This window comes from Podarcis tiliguerta (genome assembly GCF_965153285.1).
Source record: "Podarcis tiliguerta genome assembly, chromosome: 6".
Classification (NCBI taxonomy): Eukaryota; Metazoa; Chordata; class Lepidosauria; order Squamata; family Lacertidae; genus Podarcis; species Podarcis tiliguerta.
Window position 1 is genome coordinate 56,139,635 of NC_139539.1, and position 25,609 is coordinate 56,165,243.

The following is a 25,609-nucleotide window of genomic DNA, read 5'->3' on the forward strand; positions in this document are numbered from 1 at the left end:
GTTGTAACAGACGTTTGTTCAGCCCGGTAGAATTCTTGTGGCATGTCTGTATTGTTAATTATCAGCGAAAGGGTCTTGGCTTCCCTGAGTTAATCAATGGCTGGGAGAGAAACTGGAAGTGATTTTTGCTGCAGGATGGTGAGATCTACCTGCCTTTGGAAACACCAGTCCTTCTAGAACCTTAGGTTGTATCAGCAGTTATCTAAATGGAACACTCCTAGAAGTACTGAGAAAAGTGGATCTGTCCAAAAGGAGGGGATGCGTTTTGTTGTTGTTGACCCAGAGAAACTGTTTTAATGGGAAGATTGCTCCCACTGCAGCCTGTATTTGCTTCCTTTTATTTCCCTGTTGCGTCAATTCCAAGCTGTTACGACAAAGAACTCCTGATGATACAAGTGAGTGGGTCACATCTAGGCCTAGATGAGGGAAGTTCAGGCCAAATTCCAGGCTAGTGTCTGATGTCTAGTGAATTACTCATCTTCAGATTAGTTTGCTGCAATATTGGTATAAAACAGGAACTGTCAGGTCAAAATCTAAAAATTAAAAGACAATCAAGAGATTGAGGTCTACAAGCACTTCTCCCCATTTTTCCTTCAAGGTGTTTTCTGTAGAAAACAATCTGAAGAACAGACAATGTTTCTTTTCTTTATATTAGACTTTAGAATTTTAGAATTTGTGAAATTGCGCTGTGTGTGTTTGATAATATATCCATAGCTACTGACATTCCAACAAGACAACTGATAATCTTTAGAAGTATTTAAATTCCATGTAATATGTGTGTGTCTATATGTGTATGTAACATATATGAGAGTATGGAGGGGAAGGGAAGGGAGGGAGGGAGGGAGGGAGAGAGAGAAATCTAAATGCAGAAGCCAAAGCCAGTATCCTCTGTACAGTTAGGCACCTTCAACCTGGCTGTAGTCAGTTGGATAAGAGCAATTTAACTGTGCAGGACAGTAGCCAAAGAAACTATCTGGGTAATTGAAAAAACACCAAAAGCATTTGTTAATGTATAGATGGTTTGTTAGAAACAAATATGTATACAGTTTTCATTTGGCTCCAACTCTTCAACTTGCATGCAATACAGAAAGGAGAAAGGATTTCAGGCTAGTAACTTGATCTACCTTAAATAGTAGATGAGTCATTCGGAATGATCATGTGCTGATGTATCTGTCAAGGATGCTCTACGTGTACAGTTCCAATAAACACATTTACATATCACAAAACACACTCCAAGCTTACAGTTTCTTAAAAACTCTAAAATTCGCAATTGGGCAGTACCTTTATTGGGACCAATCAAAATGCAACAAAGTGTGTTATTTTAACATTTTTTTAATGAAAAAAATCTAATCTTTTGACCAAATGGGGCCCTTCAGGGAGCATATATGCTTTTTGTTTCTTTTTTCTTTTTACTGTAATACTAGTATCTGTGCACCTTCATATCTGCTATTTGGATTCCCTGTTATTTTTTCCAATTTAAACATTATGACTATTCTTTTCGAAAGATTCCGGTTTTACGCCTCCCCACACCGCACCCCCATACATTCAAAAACTCAAGCCCTTTTAAAAAACCGACTTTTTCCACTGTCTTCCAAAACCCTAGCAAAAATAATGAGAAAAGGTCTATGCGGAAAAGTCTTTTCTGCTTATACCCCCCAAATGCATATTTGCTCCAGGGTCAATTTTGGATAGCCCATGTTGCATTACTCCAGCACCTTTCTCAGTCAGGAAAGGTCCTTCTGTAAAGTGATGCGGTGATGGAGGACCCCTCTACAGTGGTACCTCGGGTTAAGAACTTAATTCATTCTGAAGGTCCGTTCTTAACCTGAAACTGTTCTTAACTTGAAGCACCACTTTAGCTAATGGGGCCTCCTGCTGCTGCCGCCAGAGCACAATTTCTGTTCTCATCCTGAAGCAAAGTTCTTAACCCGAGGTACTATTTCTGGGTTAGCGGAGTCTGTAACCTGAAGCGTCTGTAACCTGAAGCGTCTGTAACCTGAGGTACCACTGTATATAGAAAAGAGCACTTCCGAGAGTTCAGGTGTTTATATGAATTAATTTTCAGGTAGACCACAGTGGTGGGTTAACCCCTAAGCCAGGGCAACTCCCGCTTTGTGTGTATGCGGCTTACGAGAATCACTGAACTTCAGTGGCTGTTGAGCGCCTAACCCTCTCAGCAAATCCCAGCTTTTGTGTTTCAGCAAAGCAAATAATTGCCAGCTTCTCATGTCCAAGCTTATGTGAAAGGGGAGTCTGTTATAAAAGCAGTGAAGTGGAATAGCTTATGTATAGGAAGGGTGTAGTAGGTTTGCCAGAGAGAAGTTTCGTTTCAATGCAAACCCCTGATGGCCTGCATTTTACCTTTTCTTATTCCCTGCTCCGCCTCAGGGCTGTTATTGGTGCCTAAAATAATACTGTATTATGTTTTTTTTCTAATACACAAAACAAATGTATCCTAGACAAAATGTAAAATAGAATAGGGTAGTGATGTCACAAATACCTTTTGATTCTGAAAAAACTGATCAGGAAGTCACTATATATAGTTGCCTCCCAGCACATATATCAGAAACAAAATGGATGCTTGTACCGTCAAATATATTATTTTCCAAAGACCAGTATTAATATCCATATTGGGTGAAAGTACGTGGTACCTCGGGTTACATATGCTTCAGGTTACATACGCTTCAAGTTACAGACTCCACTAACCCAAAAATAGTACCTCGGGTTAAGAACTTTGCTTCAGGATGAGAACAGAAATCGTGCTCCGGCAGGGCAGCAGCAGCGGGAGGCCCCATTAGCTAAAGTGGTACCTCAGGTTAAGAACAGTTTCAGGTTAAGAATGGACCTCCGGAACAAATTAAGTACTTAACCCGACGTACCACTGTAATGTCGAGCAGTCTGAAGTCTTGCCTGACGTATATCCTGCAAGTTCAGTCCTCTGCTTGAACTCCCAGTGCCAAAAGGAAAATTGCAAGGAGAGCCTGCCTCCCTCTTTCTTTCTCCACTTCCCATGTGCATGGCTGACACTTGCTATGGATATATTTTTTAAGTTCTTCATGCCATCTTTTTTTGTGTGTGCACTAAAAGTGCATGCTTAAAGCATGCTGCCTGTACTCCACAAACGTTCCTTTTTACAGCATGCAATTGTTTCAACACTCTCTCATTTCCAAAGGGTTAAAGAGCAAAGGTGATCCTTTCCCCAGATAACTCATTCATTGTCCTCTTGATTGCATCAGGGAATGTACTTGTGCAAGTCTCATAGGCGCATTCACTGTTCAACACCACTGAGGCTCAGCACAGTAACTTGGGGGCTAGTTGTTCAAAGATGCTGTGCCATTTTTAAACCTTTTATTTTAAGCCTTTCCTGTGTTCTGACATGGCACAGCTTGTGTACAAAAAGTGTTTGCCCACTTCGTTATTATAGCCAAGAGTGGCACTATCACATTCTGCTCCACATATTCAACCAGTTTGTGGAGGTGAGTGAGATTGTGCCCTTTGACCTCCATGGGTTAGGCACTACATAAGCAATGTATGGCCTGTACACTCAGTTGTATACGCTATGTATGATACAGCCCATTCTTGTGCTCTGCTTGATGTGCAGAGGTTACTCCCTCCATGCAATGAACAAGTGGATGGGAAGAAGAAGAAGAGTTTGGATTTGATACCCCACCTTTCACTCCCCTTCAGGAGTCTCAAAGCGGCTAACATTCTCCTTTCCCTTCCTCCCCCACAACAAACACTCTGTGAGGTGAGTGGGGTGAGAGACTGCAAAGAAGTGTGACTGGCCCAAGGTCACCCAGCAGCTGCATGTGGAGGAGCGGAGACGCGAACCCGGTTCCCCAGATTACTTGACTACCGCTCTTAACCACTACACCACATTGGCTCTCAGGGAGCATGAGAAGAGGGTGAATTCTGTGCTGCTGTTTCTGAAATATCCTGTTGTGAGCAGGAAAACAATTCTCTCCATGTCATGAGGACTACTAACCATTATCATCCCAATTAGGAAAGGACATCCCAATTAGTCCATTGAGGTGAAAGAAAAGCTTCTACTCTTGCTTTTATCCCAAAGCTGGTAAAGTTTTGGGTTTTTAAAATTGTGTTATGTGTTTTAGTAGTTTACCAATGCCAAGATGTTTGTGTTACTATCAACCCTGCTTTGCGAGTAGAATCCAATAATGCAAATGTTATGTGTGCATATTTACCTGCAGTTTAAGGATTACATTTCCTGCATCTGATGGACTGTGGTGTGGCATGCACTTTCGTAGACTAGATTTGATAAGTCTTTTTTCAGTTTATTTTTATTAGCTTTCAAATTAAGATAGAACCACAGATAAACAACAACAAAATCATAATATATCCAACTAAAGCCTTAGCATACAGAGCCCAAAACATATTAAATAATAACAGCCAATCTAAGATCATGACATCCATATTTATCTAGACTGTGCAGGGAGAGATACCTATAAATCTGAAACTATAAACTATATGAAATAAATCCCACCATACTGAGTAGAAATGGCCAGAATCTTCCTGTCCCTTTGAGACCCATAAGTCATGTTATTTTTCCCCACAATAACTAAATGTCAGAGATTTTATGCCGATTTGCTGGTCTTTAAGGTGCTGCAAGGCATTGCGTTTTCCTGAACAGACTAACACCAATGACCCTCTGGTTTAAGGTGGGCCATTGGGTAGGAAGTCACAAATGAAAATCAGGAAGCATCAATAATACACTAGTCTTGGGAAAGTGTTACTGGCTGTTATTAATATTTTCAAAAGTGGTCAGCTGGGATTCAATAAAGCCTCTTCCTGCCACATCTCCTGTACAGGAACTAGTATTTTTTATTTTATTTTTAGGGTGCAGTAACAATGCTTGCACAAGCATCAAGTCGCTGAGCAGGCATTATGCACAATGCTTTCATGGAAAGACAGCTGGAGAGACCAGCCTTATCAAAAAATAATAATTGTGCAACTCAAATTGGTTCAGACCATTTAAATTTTTTTGCTTCTTGGTTTGAGGAATTGCATTGCCACTCGTGTTGTCCTTGTTTATTCCTTGCATATGCATCAGGAATTCTGACACATCCTTTGGCTCCCAGTTGACAGCCGCTTTTGATTTAGCTCATGCCAAACTTGCCCCAGAGAACAGGGCCGGGGAACCTGTGGCCCTCCAGATGTTGTTGGATTCCCAACTCCCATCGGCCCTAGCCAGCATGGTTGGTGTTTGGGGATGACAGGAGCTGTAGTCTAATAACACCAGGAGGGCCAGATTCTCTATCCCAGGATTAGGGCTGGTAAATGTTGGAGGGATTTTGGGGTGTAGAAGTGTTCGGTTTTGGGGATGTGGTGGAAGTGTTTGGTTTAACCGGAAGCTCCTTTTGCCTGCGATTGGTTAGTTGCTAAATAGTTTTCACTACTGCCTTGAATTTGTGGGGCAGAAAAAAGAAGGTGCTTTACAGTGGTACCTCGGGTTAAGTACTTAATTAGTTCCGGAGGTCCGTTCTTAACCTGAAACTCTTCTTAACCTGAAGCACCACTTTAGCTAATGGGGCCTCCTGCTGCTACTGCGCCGCCGGAGCACAATTTCTGTCTCATCCTGAAGCATAGTTCTTAACCTGAAACACTATTTCTGGGTTAACGGAGTCTGTATCCTGAAGCGTATGTAACCTGAAGTGTATGTAACCTGAGGTACCACTGTATTTGGGAAATAATTCCTTTGGTGGCCATTAACTAACCTTTTTTGAGGTAGCTTCAGTCCCCCAAAAGCACGGGTTTGAGGTTTGTGTTGCCATAGATATTAAAAAGCATGTGCCCCACCCCTAGGTGTGCTCAAAGTGAGGGTTGTGGGCATGGGTGTAGAGCCGGGATTTATGTTGGGGGGTGGCAGGTAGCCCGGATTTATGTTGGTGGGGGGCAGGACACCCACCTGTCATCATCCTCTGCCTGGCTCTGTCTCGCAGATTCAGAATGAAATATATCAACAACAGTGGTTTTTAATTACTTTCTTTTGACCCCAAGTGCTGAGAAAAACCTGTCAAAATCTTTTCACCATTCTACTTTTAGCTAAGTATTTATATTTATTTGCTTGATTTGGGGGCAGCTGCCCTCCCTGCTCCCGCTTGGCTAAGCCCATGGTCGTGGGGGCTTCCCTTTTTGATGGGTCCAGAAGGGATGTAGCGTCCATAGGTGTGTGAATAAGTGTGCTGAACGCGCTGCATAACACACTGGAGGAAATCGGGCATCCAGCCGGGCGGCGGCGGCGCCTTGCTCTCTCTCCGCGCTGACTCTCTGCTTTGTTCTCTCTCTCTCTCCTTTCCCCCTCAGAGCTCGCCGGAGGGGCCCATGGAGAGTTACCGGAATGCCACCGAGGTGCAGATGAGTCAGATGGTGCAGCCCTGCCACACCAACCACCGCCGCGAGCTCAGCATTGGGCAGCTCCTCAAATGGATCGACACGGCCGCCTGCCTCTCCGGTGAGCCGCCGCCACTCGCCTCGGGCACGCGGAGGGGCGGGAGCTCGTTTCTTGGCAACCTGCCCTCTGCTGGATCTAAAGCGCGCGCGCGCGAGCACGACCTCGGCTTGCTCACTGCTCGCTCTTAAGGTGGACCGAGCGAGTTCCGGCCGCAGCCCTCGCCGCGCAAGGGAAAGGCAAAAAAAGGCTTTTAGGGCAACGGGCGGGCCTCGCCTGTTTTCCTTCATAGCCAATCAATCTGGGGGCGGGAGCGCGGACGGAAACGTCGGAAGGGACGCCATACCGTGGGGAAGCCTGTACACGTGAAGGCTCCCCGCATCCGTGGACTTTCAGAGGGAAAGAGGAAGGGGTACTACTTGGCGCTCCCCACTTAGAGACCTCTGTCCCCCTTCTCTACCGCTCTGAAAAACCGCGAGAGAAACTTCTCTGAGATAAAGTCAGTCTCGTTTGGAACTTTGTCTTTTTTCTTCATCTTTTATTCCCTGACCTAGTGGTGACTGTGAAATAAAAATAATGTTCGTGCACACATGTATGGAGAACAACTGGAGTGGCAAACAAAACAAAACATGAATGAGCAGTCGGTTAGTGCAGTTTTGAATTGTGAATTAAGCTGGGCTGGCAGCTGGAGGCACCAAGAAGAAGATCCCCATTGCCAGTTCAGAGGCAAGACAGAAGGGCATGGAGGGCTGTGACAAGAGGGTTCATGGGGTGCAATGGTGGTGGTGGGGCGCATGTCCCACCAGTCTCCCACAAGCTTCATCTCAAAGCTTCCCTATCATAAAACTAGTGGCTGATCAGCAGATCAAGAGTGTAACTGCACAAGCAGAGAATCCCCCGAGGGAAAGGCCACCAGGCCAAAAGTGCTGGTGGAGAAAAGCCATATATCTCAAAGCAAGCTAGGGGGAAACCACCCCCAACCAAACCAGAGCAGCCATGCCCACTATTATTAGTCCTTATTATAGAATGCAGCTTATTTGTTTTTCCCTCTGGGCATGTTGCCTTTAGAACCTTTAACTACATTGTAGAAACACTACAAAGGAACTTCATAAAGGAGCTTGCATTTTGAAAGCAGATGAATCTGAGAGGCTTAATCCACTTTAAATGTGCCCAGGTCAAGCTGTTGTAATGATCAGAGGTTTGGGAAAGACTTAATGCACTCTAGTCCTGCACACTGACAGGCAGGATTGCTCACCTGCCAGACGTCCACAGAGGAATCTGCACAATCCATAAGAACAGCCCCATTGGATCAGAACCTAGGCCTATTCCATACAGCAACCTGCCTTCCCACGGTAGCCTGATAAACACTACTTATACTACTGACACTTCCAGGACGTACAGGCAAATGCCCCATCTTCCTTGTATATACTTTGCTCGGCACTGGGCATTCAAAGGTAGACTGCCTCTCACCTGGGAGGTTCCATTTAGCTGTCATAGCTAATAGCTATATGTTCTCTCAATTTGTTCAATCTTTCTAAAGCAATCTAAGGGCTCATGCACACTTTCTTTCCTGCCATGTTTCTGAGCACAGGTCTGAGCTTTAAAGCTCCGTGTCCAAATGTTATTGTTTTCTCCTGGTGCTTTCCCCAGAAAAACCCTCCTTTTACTGCTGCATCAGAGCAAATGGTTCAGAAGTGGGTGTCCCTAGGTAGACACCTTTATAGAGGCGACTTATGCAAACACTTCCATTGGGTTCTCTTTAGCACTGTAGCTGGTATTTGCTTAGATGGAGAGCGTTGTGTGTAGAAACCTCTAATTTCTGTGTGAGTGAATTTTGGAATGTAGTCTGTCATACAAAGGTAAGTATTCCACCCATTGTCCCACCCACTTTGGCTCTGCCCTCCCCCCTTGAATGTACTATGGAATGTTGCTCTCGGGCAACAGAAGATTTCCTACCCCTACCTTAACTCCACAAATTAAAATTTGACCTTGCTAATTAAATTGGCACTCACCGTTAATCAAGTAAACCTTTAATTGATTAAATCTGTCAATTAAAACTGATTACAACTTACGGGCTTTTTAGCGCCAATACTTCAACTGACCTGAACTTCCGATGCAAAGAAAAACTATTGAGAAGGGTATATTGCTGTTTATGGAGCTGCTTGCACAGTGGAAAGATACCTTCTTAAATTAAAATGAGGCTTGGAAGGTAACAATAATCATACAATTAGAGAGATCACCAATCTTTTTGGGGACCCACCTGCGTGTTCGGAAGTCTGTTTTGGGCACCACAAAATGTTCACCTCCTGGAAGAAAAGCTGACAGTGTTCAGAACCACCTTCCCTCCACCCTCCCTGCAAGAAGAGGCAAAAACACCTACTCGTAGGCCAAAATAAAGCACAAAATAAAAGCAGCCCACACCCTCGAAAAAACCTGGCAAACCTTGCAATAACCTCCCAAGCCAAAAAACACGAGTAAAAAGCCTGAGGTTGGCAGGGGGCATGTTGGGGACTCTAGATATAGGTAAACCACCATTCTAGAAGAGAAGTGTAGCCTTTTGAATACAATATTTCAGATACCAAAGACCCAGCATCAAATCTTTAGGAGTCAACCTTGCAAAGAGCTGAAAAAACATTTTGAATGCCTATGTTCCAACAGCAGCTTTTTAGGCAATTGGGTGATCACCTGCCTGGGATTCCCCCCCCCCCCCAATTCTGCATGTGGGGATAATTGTGAGAGTGCTTCTTAACATAGCAGGCGCATGTGCTGGACTCTGCAGTTTTATGCGTCCTACCATGGTGCCGGTTTTGTTCCTGCAACCAAGGCTTCTTGTTTCCATTCTAAGCCTGCAACTGTAATTACTGTGAACAGAAAAGAGCCCTGTTTGCTGCAGTGATGTACATAACTAATGTGGTTTGTTTGCCTTTTCAGCCGAGAGGCATGCTGGCTGCCCCTGCGTCACAGCTTCAGTGGATGATATCTATTTTGAGCACACAATTAGGTAACTGCCTCACTTCCTTGCCTCATTGCAGTTTAACTGGATTTTTAACTGGATTTTTTAAAATGTGCCTTTAGCAAATGCAGAAGTAGTAGAAATATGTGCCATGTTAATTAGCCCTTTTGAGCCTGGGTAACTTCTCTGGGTTGTTTCCCCCCCATTCCTTTCCTTTTACTGGGACAGCCAATGAAAAATATTAGGTTGAAAAATCAATGGTTTCTCCTTTTCCATTAAGATGGGGTGTTCCAGCTCTGCTGTTTCAGTGCAGCATTGCAAAACAGGCCTCACCTTTGGCGTGTGCCCTTAACAAAGAATGCAGTGCAGATGTGGAGGGTCTGGAAAATTTTGATTCCCTTGTTATAGCATCCCTATTCACGTGTTATGCCTGCAAATAAAATAGCACATTTGGGGAAGACAGGGGGACAAGCATGCTCCTTCCAACCCCTGTTTGTCCCATCTCCCTCCAATTCAGGGAAGAGTGGCCTCTGAAGTGGGGAGTCCCCTGTACTTTAGGGGTCTCCCTATGCATTTTAGAATCCTGTTTTTCTAGGGTTTCCTAAAGTGTTCAGGGAGTCTCCAGGACTACATTGACAATTTGGAGGGTGATGAGGCCAGGGGTGTAGCACTAGCACCCATGTCCCCGTTGTCCTCCTACATACTTACTCTAGCTGCCTTCAGGTATTATATTTAAGAGTAACATTACACACAAGTTGACATCCCAGATAGAAGGTTTAATCGGAGCAGTCTCGGGACCTGTTTTGAATTCGGTTCTGTTTGAAGGTTGGTTCTGTTCCAAGAACGAAGAGACTATTTGGAGCATTTGCAGGAAGCTGCCTTCCCTACTGACCACAGCCCACCCGACACATCTGGCGTTTGGGGAGGATGTTTTGGGGATTATAGGATTACGACTTCTCAGAGGGCTTGAGCCTCAGCACCTCTCTGATTTAGAAAACGAGCCGGTGCCAAAATGTGCAGCTGCATCATCTTACCCAGTGACATGTGCGTCAGCTGCAAGAACATATTTGTTCCTTTGTTAACCAGCTTTATTTATTTCAATTCCTGTTAAAATACCAGGTCAAAGTATTTGTCTCTCTAGCCCTGTATGATGTCCCTTGACTGGCAATGGCTCTCCAGTGCACCAAGCAGAGGCCTTTCCTGAGGTCGTCTCAACTGGAGATGCCAGGAATCTTCTGCACGAAAAGCATGCTCTCTGCTACTGAGCGATGACCCCTCTCCACCTTCTCCTAGAAGAAGGTCACAAAACAAACTCCTTCAGGGCACAGGAATGTGCCTTGTACTGAATGAGGACCATCTGCCTATCAAGCTCAGTATTGCCTTCATTGACAGCAACTCCCCAGGGTTTCAGATGGGTCTTTCCCAATGGAGGACTTTGGAGGTGGGCTGTTATTAGGCGACAGAGCAACTGCCTTACGTGCAGAAGGCATATGATTAAATCCCAGGCAGCTCCTGGTAGTGCTGGGAATTTATTTATTTATTTATTTATTTAATTAACAGGATTTATATCCTGCTTGATCACCCATTGGCTCTAGGTGGTTTACACAGAATGTCCCCCGTCTGAAACCCTGGAGAGCCACTGCCAGTCAGTGTAGACCAAGGCTCTCCAAACTTAGGTATCCAGCTGTTTTTTGGACTACAACTCCTGTCATCCCTAGGCTAGCAGGACCAGTGGTCAGAGATGATGGGACCAAAAGCAGCTGGCATAGACAATACTGGGCTAGAATAGATGGACAGTCTGACGTGGTAGAAGGCAGCTTCCTAGGCCCACGTGGAGATGTCAGGGACATTCTGCATGCGAAGCAGCCGCCCTGCCATTGACCGATGGTCCTCCCCCATGGCGCTTATATTTAAACTTAAAGCCTTGAAGCGAATTTTCTGAAACAGAACGTTCACGCTGAATTTTTATTATCCTGCCGTTCGTATTTGAATATATTCATGTGTTACACAAATGGCATGAAATCATTATGGTAAGCGCAAGCTCTGTGGCATACCTGTCTGCGTTAAAAATTAATAAAGCACCTTTCAGGCAGCGGTGAGAGATTAAGCAGGCTTCTTTTTCAGAGGGCAGGTATGTAAAAACCTAGATCCTTTTTTCTAGCTTGCGGGGTTGGTGGTCGTGTCCTTCTTTTGGGAAAGCTGTCGGAATAATGGGTGAATTTGGAGTTTTGCCTTTCTTTGGTAATACTTTAAATTTTTATATTCCACTTGAGTACCCATCATCTTGATTCTTTTAGATGTGTGGATTTACTAACAATCTGCATGACTCTCAATATGGCTTCAGATCAGGAATGGGGAACCTTTAGTCCTCCAGATGTTGTTGGACTTCAACTCCCATCAGCCCCAGCCAGTGTGGCCAATGGTCTAGAGCAGAAGGGAGTTGTAGTCCAACAGCCTCCGAAGGACCACAGGTTCTCTATTCCTGCCACAGATTATTATGTCCCATTTACTACCACCTGGATGCCCTCTCTCAGCCAAAGTTTGTGTGCTTGGGAAAGGGCATGTCTCCTCCTTGACAGCCTTGTCAGTAGTAGCTAGCTGTGAGCCTCTGGTACTTCCTTGTCATTTATAACACAGACAAACAATGTACCCTGGCCACTTCCAGCAAATGTCGCCTAGCCTTTCCTGTGGTTGTAGGTCTGTCTGTGGGCTCTGGAGTTTGCCAGAATGTGGCTTTCATATAGTTTTTAGGGCAGGTTTCCCCAAACTTTGGTCTCCATCTGTTTTTGCACTACAGCTCCCATCATCCTTAGCTAGCAGCATCAATAGTCAGGGATGATGGGAATTGTAGTCCAAGAAACTGGAGACCCAAGTTTGGGAAACTCTGTTTTAGGGGAACCCAGGTGCACTGTCAGCCTTTACAAATTTCTAGAGAAGCTATGCTTTGGAGATCCTTTATTTATCTCAGATATTTCTACTCTGCCGCTTCAGGCCCAAAGGATCTCTGAGTGGTTTACAAATGAAAGGGTAAAAATACAAGTCACAGTAAAAGTGCAGCAGAGCAGCAACAGTTAAAACAAGGAAACTTTTTTTTTAAAAAAACAACCCATGGCATATAAAAAGGTCTCTACTTGGCACTGAATGGACATCAAATTTGGTGCCAGGAGAGGTTCTCTGAAATGAAGAGGGCATTCCAGAGTTGGAGCTGAAATGCTACTTCCTCCAGCCACCACTTCCCTCTCCTTCAATGGGGGAGAACCCAGAGATGGGCCTCTGTGGATGCTCTTAATGTTTGGACAGGTCCATGAAGGAACAGGCAGTCGTGGACCCAAACAGATCATGGTTTTAAAAGGTTAAAACTAGCATAGTGGTTTGGGATTAGAGAGGAACAAGGAGCCAGTGCCTTTTTAATATTTTTTTTAAAAAGGGCGTTCTGTCTGCCTAGTTAGTCCTCTAGCTGCTATGGGTTGAAGCAAGAGAAGTTTCCTGTCTTCAAGGACAGCCCCATATAGCAAAAATTACAGTAGTCTAAATGGGATATTACTAGAGTGTAGATAATTATGACCAGGCTATCTCTGTCAAGGAGAGGCTGCAGCTAGTGCTGCAGCTGCAGGCAGGTGTTTCAAGACATGGAAGCCTGGATCAAAGAGCACCCCAAACCTTGAAAAGATAGTCAAAGGGAGATGTTTCTGAGCCAAAGCGCATGGCTGCATATGCTGTGGAAGACAGTAACTTATGTTTTGTGAGTGCTCTATTAAGTGATAATGATCATGGTTAGAGTGTACTATATATAAAACACTGGAACTTCTAAACAGTACTTTAGTACTTGAGCAGCGATAGAACACATATCCATGCTTATTACGCTCCAGGGAAGCAAAAAAACAATAACAAATTAAAGGTGCAAGACTTCCCGCAAGCCACATATTCCCAGATCAACGCCAGCATACAAACAACATACGCAGATTGGAAATAAGCAGAGAAATATGAGCCAGGATTGTCTTCACACCTGAGAGCAGCTTGAATGGTGCTAAAAATGAGGGGTAAATTAAGACCAGTAGCCCACTAACTTGGGTTGGCTTCTTGGGTACAAGCAAGGTGTGTCTGTGCAGGAACTCTTGGATCAGTGTTTTGTCTCAAGATCAGAAGCCCAATAATGTTCACTTTAAAAACATGGGGGGAGGGAGCAAGAATCAGCACAGGTTATTCAGCACCTTTTAATCGACACAACAGACTTGTAAGGTGGGCTAGATGGAGACTAGCCCAAGGCTAGTGAATTGTGGGGTTTGGACTCTGATCTGGGTTCATGTCGGACACTGTCCAGTAGACTGAACTTTCCCCTTCTGATATGGAATAGAAAATATGGGTCTGTCCAAGTATAAGCCTATCCTTCTCCCTGTTCTCCCACAGCTGGAAAGCATCTATAAGAATGTTCCAGTGCCACTCAGTTATGTTGACCTAGTGGGTTGGACAATTAAGGTCCTGTAATGAAACACACCCCTTAGGTCCCACAGAGTTTATGCAAATGTATATTTTATATTGCGAGAGGCGACTTCTATCTTTTTCAGCTCCACTTTGCTTTGTTTCCCTCCTTATCCTTTTGTATTAGACAGCTGCATGTAAAGTCTCCTTGGTGCCTATGTGGGAAGGACGAAGCCTGGTATGAGCCTTTGCAGTACAAATGTTTACAGCAATAGACTAGATTGCTGATCTCCTAACCCACTGATGTCCTGAGATACTGGTGTTAATTAACCTAACTGACACGGTATTCAGAATGCACCTACTAGCCTGCTTTTCCTGTGCACAGAGGCGGTTCTCAAAAAGTGTAATATTCACTTTCTGCAGCTTGCAGATGTTCTTTCCATCTTTCCGGCTCTAAAACAAACTGTAACTCTTCACAGGGTGCACATGGGACTATAAAATTGTTGTGTGAAAAATGAAGGGATGCTTTGTCCATCTGCTGTTCTGGCTTCTAGAAAAGATGCAGTTGCCAGATGAAGGGCTCGTTTTATGGGAGCAATTTAATTTTCTTCATAGTACTCGTATGAGTGGATGGAAAGGGAGTACGTAGGTTGAGTTTTGCGGGACGAAGAAGGTGCATTAGGAGGACTTCAGCCCCTAATAGCTCTTTACTTCTATGTCCCAAATCCAGGTCAGGAGTATTAAAGGGGAAGAGTGAGTAGTGTCCGAGCCTGTTAGTTACCAGAATGAAGAATGACTTTCAAAAAGGCAGGGATTCAAACTGTTATGTACTAACTGCAATTAGACCCCTAAGTGCAAAGTAGGAGTTCAAAAAGCTTCATCTGACCAAATCATCCGGAAAATCTGAAATCCACACAACTCTCTGGGAGTTGTGCTTCAGATGAGCAATGTTTTCTACTTAATGTCATATGAATGCATTTCCTGAATGCTCATGCACAGGGACTCTAAAAATAGCTTCCCCCAACTATTATTTTTTTCATTATGTATTTTCTTTATACATTATGCAAACCATTGTTTTAAACACACACATACATATATCTACATGCGCTAAATTTTTTGGTAGAAGCTATACCCCAAAGCATTGCTGAAATCCTTTCTACATTTTCCTTGGTCTTGCGGTATAAGTCCTACTAAGCACAGTGGGACTTCATTATTTCTGGAGAAGCATACATCGGATTGTGCTTCATGAGAGAAGTCATGCTATACCAGGTGGGGCAAAATTCTTTCTTTAGTCCATCATTCAGATCAGACATCATTTTATAATTCACACAAGAATCAATATGCACGCATAGCATTTAGTAAAACTGAGCCAGTGCATGTTTTTTTGCTACCTCTGGGCTTTGCAGTTCAGAATGTGGTTACCTTCAGAAGCTGTTGGACTACATCACCCTTCAACCCTAGCCAGCATGGCCAGTAGCTAAGGATGATGGGAGCTGTAGTCCAGAAACATTGGTTGCCTCTGGCATAGCCTGTCAAAGAGCTGAATAGTTTTGTTGCTTTCACCCTTCTGGCTTAGTTTCTTGACTGTTCTTTCCAGTTCAGAATTGTCAACAAACTACCAACAACTCTAAGAAGAAGGAAGTTGATCCTCTCTAAATCTTCTGTGTGGTTTTTTTAAAAATGTGCTTTGAAGCAAACTGTTTTGGAATAACATTAGTAAATTGTTCACTCCCTGATTTAAGTAACACGTCCCTTTGAAATGGGGCAAAATCTTCAATATTCTGACAGAGACATTTAATTTAGTTCTTGATCTTACTTGCGTGCCTTTTGCATGTCAAATGCCTTTATTGCAAAATAATTACTTGTCTGCATATAATTTCTGAGAGTTTAGTCAATGAAATGAAGGGTTTGTGCGAAAGAAACTAGGTTAGTGGGTGAATCTTTGCTTGGGATCTGTGTTTATTGTAATAGTATACCTTTTGGGTGTTAAGGCCAGTATGAAGGCAGTTCGCTTTTGAAATCCATTGTTTCCACATCCATTGTGTGTATGTGTGTATATATATGTATATACACACACACACACACACACACACCTGCACCCTGAGACAACTTCCATTTCAGAATATAGCACTTAAACTGTGAGAGTTAATCTCCAGCTAATGGCGTGTGATTCTAAAATATTATTAATTCAGTTTTTACCCTGCTGTTTGACCCTACCTGAAAAACATCACTTTGAGTTTCACCAGCAATTGCACTGGGTGGCAGTAAGAGGATGTGTCCTTAAAGAGGCTGTGTCTACTCATAAGGTGCTTCCAGACGGGGGCTCAGTTTTCTAAATGGGTCATTGGGATATTGTAAGTGGGTTGCCTGCAGCAGATTTAAATGGGAGAAATTGTGGGCTGGGTTTTTAATGTCAGTGATATTGGCAGAAATGTGCATGCACGAAGAGCACAGATTCCACAAGGAACAGCTGTCTGGAAGCACCCCTAGACAACACATCACGTGGGAGCACTTGAGCCTGGCTTCATGCCAAGCAGATTCACTTGGCTTGTAGCACGAGGGTGGTGGTATCCTTCACTATCCATATCAATGTTGTGGTGTGCTTAACGAACTCCTACATCTCATATCTGGGCTGATCTGGTGGAGAAGCTTAAGGAAAGTCCTGTGTGGAAATGAAGTGTTTAAGGCAGGCTGTGACTATCCTGCCTAACCTTATTCTGTTCTCACCATTGGGGGATTTTATTTTTTCATTTTTTACTGAGCAACTGAAAGGGGAGAGAGACTTGCCATTGCGCTTGAGAGCTTATATTAAAGCTGAGCGTCTCTGAACCCAGGCAGATAACTTTTTGAGGGATGACACATCCTGCTTCCTTTATAGAGAGGTAGATATGATTTAAATGTGTGTTTAGCCATGGGTGAAATCTTATCTATGTGCCCTTTTCTGATGAACCAGAAAACTACACGAGGCCTGGGCCTGCGAAGTCTTCCACTTGGGACCTGGTGGGGAGGGGGAAAAATAATTTCCATCCCATAAATCTCTAGCCCTATCCAGTGCTTCCTCTCAGCCGTTCCGTGAACTGTCCGGGTGACCTAACTTACAGGCCTCAGGAATTAATCTGACTGTGTTGCTTCTAGACACCCGGTGGGAGTGATTTGAGCAGAAAGCTATCTTAACAAATGGACCATGACAGCAGTATTGTCGAGCAGGGCCCACCAGTCAGGTAGAACTCCTGCATATCAGAACCACAGGATGCTTTCTACCAATTGCATTTTAATGTTTCTTATCTTATTTATCTTTTCTCCCCTATCCCTAGTGTTGGGCAGGTTGTCAACATCAAAGCAAAAGTGAACCGAGCATTTAACTCTAGCATGGAGGTTTGTATGCTTCAGTGTGCTATCTTGGAGGACTTGCATTTGTTGCCCAATATGCAGCTAAGGTTGCAATCCTAACCCCACTCACCTGAGAGCAAGCTCCGCTGCATTCAGTGTGACTTACTTCTGAGAAGGCTAGGATCTCAGCCCTACAGTTGCCAGTACCATGTGCTCAAATTTTGTTCTCCAAAAAGATAATGCAAAAATGCAGTTGTTCAGTTAATTTGAATTGAAGATGAGTTGCTGGGATATATATACACACACACAGTCATACCTTGGATCTTGAACCACTTGCAAGACGAATGTTTGGGTCCCTAGTGCCGTGATTGTTTCGGTTTGCAAATGTTCTTGGGAACCTGAACATCCGTTGCGACTTCCGTGGTTTCTGATTGGTTGCAGGAGCTTCCTGCAGCAAATCAGAAGCCGTGCCTTGGTTTCTGAACCATTTTGGAGATCGAAAGGACTTCCGGTACGGATTCCGTTCAACTTCCAAAATACCACTGTACCGACTTCCGGAGGCGGCGCGAAACCGTGATGGCGGACCTCTTCGAGCTCTGAAGAGGGGCACCGCAGAAAAGGGTTGTTTCGCTACGGCGCAGCGGCAACCCATTAAGAAAAACCACGGACAGAGAGAGTCCGTGGCCGTGGGACTCGGCGGGCACCTGGAGCGACCCCAAATTCGCGGAAGGGACCCCGTAAGGGGCTCCGGAGTGAAGGAGGGGGAGCGGTGCTGTGAGTTCATCGCTCTTTCTGCGGAGGCGAAGCCGCGCGGCTGTCACGGATGAGCGCTGACCTTTCTTCCAAAAAATACTACTCTGAAACAGCAAACCCGTGAGTAAGGACTTAAGATTTGTTACAATAACTTGAAGAAATTTGGCTGAAACCGGGAGACGAGAAAGAGGAAGTCCGTCTTCCGGCACTGCTTATAAGATCAAAGCAGACTGTTTAAAGAGCGGAAAGCGCTGTGAACAGGGAAGCTTTAAGGCTTTAAAGTGGGACTTTCGTGCACACTTGAAATTCTATTCTTAAAGGAAGAAAAAATACAGTTTAAATTGGACTTGGAGCGGTCCCCCATGGGGCGAGGGAAGACTCTAACCCCAAATCTTCGGGTGGCCGGGTGAAGTTGCTTGACTGCGGAACTGTTACAAACTTCCAGATACTTTTGTAACTGAAGTGCAACTTTTGGGCTTACTTAGTTTGAGTGGATACAATTGCAGGCACCTTGTTGGAACATTGTTAAACGTTTTAAAGTGCTCTGCAGGACTTTTTTCTTAGTGTTTTGGAACTAACTTGCTTTTAAAATTGTTTTTGAAAACGGAAACTTTAATGGCGGAAAAGTTACCTTCTTCTTACTAACTTTTGGTGGCACTCCCCCTAGAGGACATTGGATAACAAAGGCCTGGGAAAAGTTTTTTTGCTTACTTTCTTTCTCCAGACTGTTTATAAATTTGGACTTGTCTTTCCCATGGGATTACAACATCTGACCTTGAACATTGACTGATGAGTGGTACAGGAAAGACAAGAGCAGCCAAAGCTAAGGAAGCTAAGGAAAAAGAAAAAGCAAAAAAGCAGGCACAGCTTTTGCAAACAACTTTAACTCAGGGACGTAGACTATCAGTGCCTGCTGTGCTTGCAACACAAAAAGTAGAAAGTGAAAAGCCTGAAAAATTTGAAGAGGAAGATATGGCATCAGGAGGAGCAGAGGCAGTACTGAAACAAGTTTTGGAACAATTGTCAACATTAAATCAAAAAATTGATAACCAATCAACAAAAATTGACCAAGCTACATCCTCGATCCAGAAATTGACAGATCAGGTTTCCCAACACACCCAAGCAATTGAAAAATTGCAAGGAGCAACGGAAGAGAACCGTAAATTGGCAGGGGAAGCCGTTGAAATTGCAACATCAGCTAAAAAAGAGGTTGAGGAAGTTAAAGCAGAAGTCAAGCCTCTGCATAAACAGATAGGGGACCAACAAACCTATCTCTCTTTGGTGGAACTGAAAAACCGGGAGACTAATCTTAGGCTTAGGGCGGTCCCAGAAATCGAACAAGAAGATTTGATTGGATTTTTGACAACAGAATTTTCAAAGTTCTGGGGCTTAAAAGAAGAAAGTGATTTTAAAATAGTATCGGCTTTTCGACTGGGAAGATTGGTAAGAAAAGATAGATCTAGAGACTGTCTAATAGCTTTGAGATCAAGAGAGGAGAGAGACAAAATATTAGGCCTACACTTCAAAAACTCAATTGAGATACAAGAGAAAAGGGTGGAAATCTACCGAGATATTCCTAAACAGCTATTGGATCTGAGAGCCACCTATTCAGAATTGGCTAAGTTGTTGAGACTTAACTCAATCCCTTATAGGTGGGAGTTCCCACAAGGACTATCATTTACTTACAAACAGAAGAAGGTTAAAATAAGATCACCAGAGGATCTACAAAAGTTCCAGCACGACCACGGAGAAGATCTCCAAAAAGAAGCAGCAGCCCTTTGGCCTATACTTAAACCAGGACCCACTCTGCCAGCAGGCGGAGGGACGCCTAAATCCTCGGAATTAGAGGAAAAAGAAGATACACCGCTCTAGGTGTAACAGAATAGTTCAGGATGTCTCTGCAGCTACTCAGTTGGAATATAAATGGCGGAAATTCCCCGGAGAAAAGAAGGAAACTGTTTCATATATTGAAGAAAGAACAATTGGATATTATTTGTTTACAAGAAACCCATGTGACCAGGCTCCACAGGAAAGTTTTGGTCAACAAAAGACTAGGCCAAGAGTTTATTTCCTCAGACAAGGTAAAGAAAAGAGGAGTGGTGATTTATGCTAAGGAGAGCCTGATACCTAAATTTTTATTCAAAGATGAATATGGAAGAATTCTGGCAATTGAAATCCAGACCCAAGGAGAAAAAATATTGATACTAGGAATTTATGCTCCAAACGACGGGAAATCAGAATTTTTCAAGAAGCTGCATGAGACGCTGCTGGACTATCTGGACTATGCTAACATCATAATGATGGGAGACATGAATGGAGTGGTGTCTACACATATGGATAAGTCTTATAACCAAAATCTAACATCAGACGGCAGACTGCCTAAAACTTTTTTTGAAATGACTGACAATCTGGATTTGATTGATATATGGAGGACAAAGAACCCCCTAGGTAAAGAAGGAACTTTCTTCTCTGAGGCCCACCTGTCCTGGTCAAGGATCGACCAAATCTGGACCTCCAGGGGGCTGGCACCCAAGACTAAAAAGGTGGAAATCTGCCCAAAAACATGCTCCGACCACAACGCTCTGAAATTAGATCTCAGACTTACTCAAACCGGTTCCTTCAGATGGAGAATGAATGACACTCTTTTAAGAGATCAAGAGATTGTGAAAAAGGCCCAAAAAACATTAAAGGACTATTTTGAGATAAATTTGAATACTACAGTAGAAAAAAGAACCATCTGGGACGCAAGCAAAGCTGTCATGAGGGGGTTTCTGATACAACAGAATACAATTAAGAAGAAGCTCTGGAATGGAAAGAAAGATAAAATACTGGAGAAAATACATCAAGGAGAGAAAAAATTGAGAACTAAACCAAAGTCAAAGGATCTGTTGAGAGAAATTAAATTCCATCAAGTAGAATATTCAAAATTGATTAATCAGGAGATTGAATGGAAAATAAAACAGATGAAGCAAAGATCCTTTGAATCAGCAAATAAATGTGGAAAGCTGCTAGCTTGGCAGCTGAAAAAAAGACAAAAGTTGAACACAGTTACAAATCTAGAGATTGAAGGAAGAACGGTGCAGAAACCAGAGGAAATTAGGAAGTGCTTCCACAGATATTTTAAAGAACTTTATGTACAGGGGCCTCAGAAAGAATCAGAGATAGATCATTTTTTAAAGACAAATGGACTATCAAAAATAACTCAAGATAAAAGATCAATCTTGAACTCTACAATAACCACCCAGGAAATTGAAAGTGCCATTCAGAATATGCAACTAGGCAAATCTCCAGGCCCGGATGGGCTTACCTCCAAATACTACAAGACTTTGAAAGACTATTTAACACAACCCTTGTTGGAGGTATGCAACCAGATCATGGATGGGAAGAGGGCACCAGAAACGTGGAAAGAAGCGTTCATCACATTGATACCTAAGATAGAATCTGAAAAGACTCAACTCAAGAACTACCGCCCCATCTCACTCCTGAATGTGGATTACAAAATATTTGCAGACATTTTGGCAAGTAGACTTAAAAAAGTTTTAATTGAAGTAATTCACAAAGACCAAGCAGGCTTTCTCCCTGGTAGACATTTATATGAGAATACCAGAAACATCATCGATATTTTGGAACTTTTACAAACTGACAGGAACACAAGGGCGGTGTTAATTTTTGTTGATGCGGAGAAAGCATTTGACAATATATCTTGGATGTTCATGAAGAAAAACTTGGAAGGGATGGGAGTGGGGCGGGGGTTTGAAAATGGGTTACGAGCAATTTATTCAGAGCAAAAGGCCAAATTAATAGTGAACAATGTGGTGACGGAGGAGTTCAAAATTGAAAAAGGGACACGACAAGGGTGCCCTCTATCCCCTCTTTTATTCATTTCAGTCCTGGAGGTGCTATTGAACATGATAAGGGAGGACCGGCTGGTACAAGGGATAGAGGTCGGAGTGAAACAATATAAACTTAAAGCTTTTGCAGATGACCTAGTTTTGACATTGCAGGAGCCAGAATCCAGTACAAAAAGAGTTCTTGAACTTATATCTGAGTTTGGTCAGGTGGCGGGGTTTAAGTTGAACAAACAAAAAACCAAGGTTTTGACCAAGAATTTGACACTTACAGAAACAGAGGGGTTTCAGAGAGAAACAGAATTAAATGTGGTAAAGAAAGTGAAATACCTAGGGATCTATTTGTCTTCCAAAAATTTGAATTTATTTAAGGACAATTATGAAAAATGCTGGTTGGAAGTAAAGAAGGATTTAGAAATTTGGTCAAGATTGAAACTTTCCTTGTTGGGAAGGATTGCAGCAATTAAAATGAATGTATTGCCGAAAATGTTATTCTTGTTTCAAACCCTACAGATCGTGGACAGAGAGGAATGTTTTGGAAAATGGCAGAAGGATATATCTAAGTTTGTCTGGCAGGGCAAAAAGCCCCGAATAAAGTATAAAATATTAACTGATTCAAAAGAAAGAGGGGGGTTTGCCCTGCCGGATTTGAGGTTGTACTATGAAGCTGCAGCCTTCTGCTGGCTGAAAGATTGGTTTTTGCTAGAAAACACCGACGTCCTAGATCTGGAAGGTTTTGATAATGCATTTGGTTGGCATGCATATCTATGGTATGACAAGGTTAAAGTTCACAAATTGTTTAAAAGCCATATTGTCAGAAAAGCGATTTTTGCAGTCTGGATGAAATATAAAGACTTATTAGAGAGTAAAACACCGAGGTGGCTATCACCGGTGGAGGCCAAAGCTCGAAAAAGACCCAATATGGAGGCCTATTGGCCGAAATATTGGGAATTAATTGAAAAAATTGGAGACGGTTGGAAGTTGCAGAGCCAGGACAAATTAAAAAACAAGGTGCGAGATTGGTTACATTATGCTCAAATTCAAGAGGTTTTTAAAATGGATAAAAAGGTTGGTTTCCAGGAGGGGAAATCGAAACTAGAGACAGAATTGTTAGAACCAAAGACCAAGAATTTATCTAGAATGTATAACTTGCTGCTTATGTGGAATACACAGGATGAGACAGTTAAATCTGCTATGATAAAATGGGCACAGGATGTTGGACATAATATTATGTTTGAAGACTGGGAAAGGTTATGGAACACCGGAATGAAATTCACGGCATCTAGTGCCTTGAAGGAAAACATTATGAAAATGATATACCGGTGGTACATGACCCCAGTCAGGTTAGCCAAGATGCATCACCTGTCTGACAACAAATGTTGGAAGTGTAAGGAAGCAGAGGGGACTTTCTTTCATCTCTGGTGGACCTGCCCAAAAGTGAAGGCCTTCTGGGAAATGATTTATAATGAATTGAAAAAGGTATTTAGGTATACCTTTCCTAAGAAACCAGAGGCCTTCCTGTTGGGCATGGTGGACCAGAAAATGTCAAAGAAAGATAGAACTTTGTTTATGTACGCTAGCACAGCAGCAAGAATACTCATTGCAAAGAGTTGGAAGACACAAGATTTGCCCACGCTGGAGGACTGGCAGACGCAGTTGATGGACTACATGGAGATAGCTGAACTGACCGGCAGAATCCGAGATTTGGATAAAGAAACAATTGAGGAGGACTGGGGAAAATTTAAAGATTATCTGAAAAAATATTATAAGCTGTATGAATCCTAAGAAAGTGCATGATTAGGAAACGATAAGCTTCTGCGAATATGATTAAGTAAATGGTAAAATTAGTGACAAAAGAGAAAAGGAGACAATTTAAATTGAATATGTTATGTTTATTTTAAAGGTATTGAAATTGAGATATAATATATTGTATTTGGATACATAACATTCGAAAGTTACAACAAGGTATGAAATAAGGTAACAAAATGCTGACATTGTTAATGCAAAGAACGCAGAATCGGAAGGGGTGGGGAAGTCCAAGTTTTATTTTGTTTTTGTTGTTAAAAAAGAGAAAATTTGTTTCTTGTAACTACTTTATTTGTTTATAAACCTATAAAATTATGGAAAGAAACGCAATAAAAAAATTTATAAAAAAAACAAAATACCACTGTACCAATATATTTCATAAAAAGTTGTTATCTGTTTTCCTAAGTTATTTAATATATCAAAGGATGGTCACAACCACTTGTAGAGGATGAGGATAGGTGGTGGAGGGTAAATGAAAAAGTGCAAGCTTTGTTATGTGAATACTAAACATTGTTTTCTTTGTCGAGCTTGAAATCTTTTTGGCAAAAGAAGGGGTTCGATAGTTTAAAGGAAAACAGAGAGGGCTAGGAATGAGGAGTCCTATAGGAATAATGCATGACACAGAAATAACATTCAACTATTTGGAGTGAATGCTACATAAGGGAAAGGCTGTTTTCTGTGTCTTCCTGTAGAAGTAAATCTTGGTTTCAGGTTTATTTCCAGCTTCCTATGCCCTGTCAATGGGTTGAAATTCACTGTAGTGCAGTGGATAGGTGGCAGCCTATTTCATTTCATTTTTTTAAACATGCCCCACATAACTGGCAAAAATCAAATCAAATTCAGGGCACTTACATGATCTATAAAGCAATAACCATAAAAACAATTGCAAAACCAATAATGTATGAAACAAAAGCGATTTTAACAGCCAGTACGAATCACATGAGAAAATTTAAAAAGCGCATATAGGCTCAGAGCAGCAGCTAATAAAACCACAAGCAGGGACAATACCAGCCACAATGTGGACTTAAATGATACAATTTAACCACCACCAAAAACTTGAGTGAACAGAACAGATTCCAACAGGTGCTTAATAAAAGACTGCAAATACGGTGCCAGGTAGATGTCTCTTAGGAGGGAGTTGCAGAATGAGGTACAACTGCAGAAGCAGCTCTGTCTCTGGTTATGGCTCACTACTCATGGCAGGAGCTTCTAGAAAAGGGTCTCCAAAGACTATCTCAGCTTTTGGGCAGGTTCATGTGGATCTGCACCAGTCCGTGCAGAGGAACATCCTCCATGTCAAGCAACATGTAGAGTAAAATGGGAGTTTTGCAGGAGAGGACAAAATCCACTTGCTGGGCACAGTGCTATTTTACTTGTGAGTTGCTGAGCTTTTGAAGCATATTGGCAAGATTTCTGTGCCAGAATGGTGCCACATTCCTGTAGCAAAGCCTTGTATTTCTTGGCTATTTTTCCATGTGCATGTGAATCCTGGAATATGTCCTCAGAACCAGTTATTGTTATATGTTAATATTATGTTAAATACTCTATTGAATAATAATATTAACATACATGAATTCGTAAGGTCCCCCCCCCCCCATGAAATATTTCTGAAGGGAAGTAGAGCTGTCACTGTTTCTGTGCAATTGGTCCAGTGTGGTATCCTGATTGTGATACTATTCCCAAGTCATCAAATTGTCCTTCATAATCATAAGGGCTAGAAACTTGGATTTTAAGTAAAAATGAAAACTTAAAAGCAGCTATTCCTGGAAGCTATATAGAGACCACATTTTGCAGGGCACAGAATATGTATGGCCCTGGTTTGTGGAATATTCATTGCTCCCATCAATTGTAAAAGCTTTTCTGTAATTCATAGTACAAGAATCTATCCAGGCGAAACCCAAACAGCACCCTGATTCCCATAACTTGGCTTCTGTTGCTGGAAAAGGGAAGAATGTTATCCAGGGGATGTCTGGTTTTCATTTTTCTGCCCCAGGGAACAAACCTCTGTGATTCATTTGCTTAGGAGAGCAACAGTACATAGAATGCAATAATCACACCGCCTGTTCACCTTTAAATATTCAGAAGTATGACTTG

The 25,609-nt window shown here is 42.6% G+C and overlaps 1 protein-coding gene across 2 annotated transcripts in view; it reads left to right on the forward strand.

Annotated features, from left to right (window-relative positions):
• ACOT11 (acyl-CoA thioesterase 11) overlaps nt 1–25,609 on the forward strand; it is a 65,104-nt gene that overhangs the window by 20,318 nt on the left and 19,177 nt on the right. Inside the window, exons 2-5 of one of the 2 annotated variants that reach the window (XM_083448082.1) lie at nt 6,322–6,469; nt 9,338–9,407; nt 13,966–14,016; nt 17,093–17,153. In XM_083448082.1, coding sequence (XP_083304208.1) covers nt 6,340–6,469; nt 9,338–9,407; nt 13,966–14,016; nt 17,093–17,153 — 312 coding nt within the window. In that variant the 5' untranslated portion in view covers nt 6,322–6,339. The remainder of the gene's footprint in view (nt 1–6,321; nt 6,470–9,337; nt 9,408–13,965; nt 14,017–17,092; nt 17,154–25,609) is intronic. The other variant, XM_083448083.1, reaches the window with a different exon arrangement.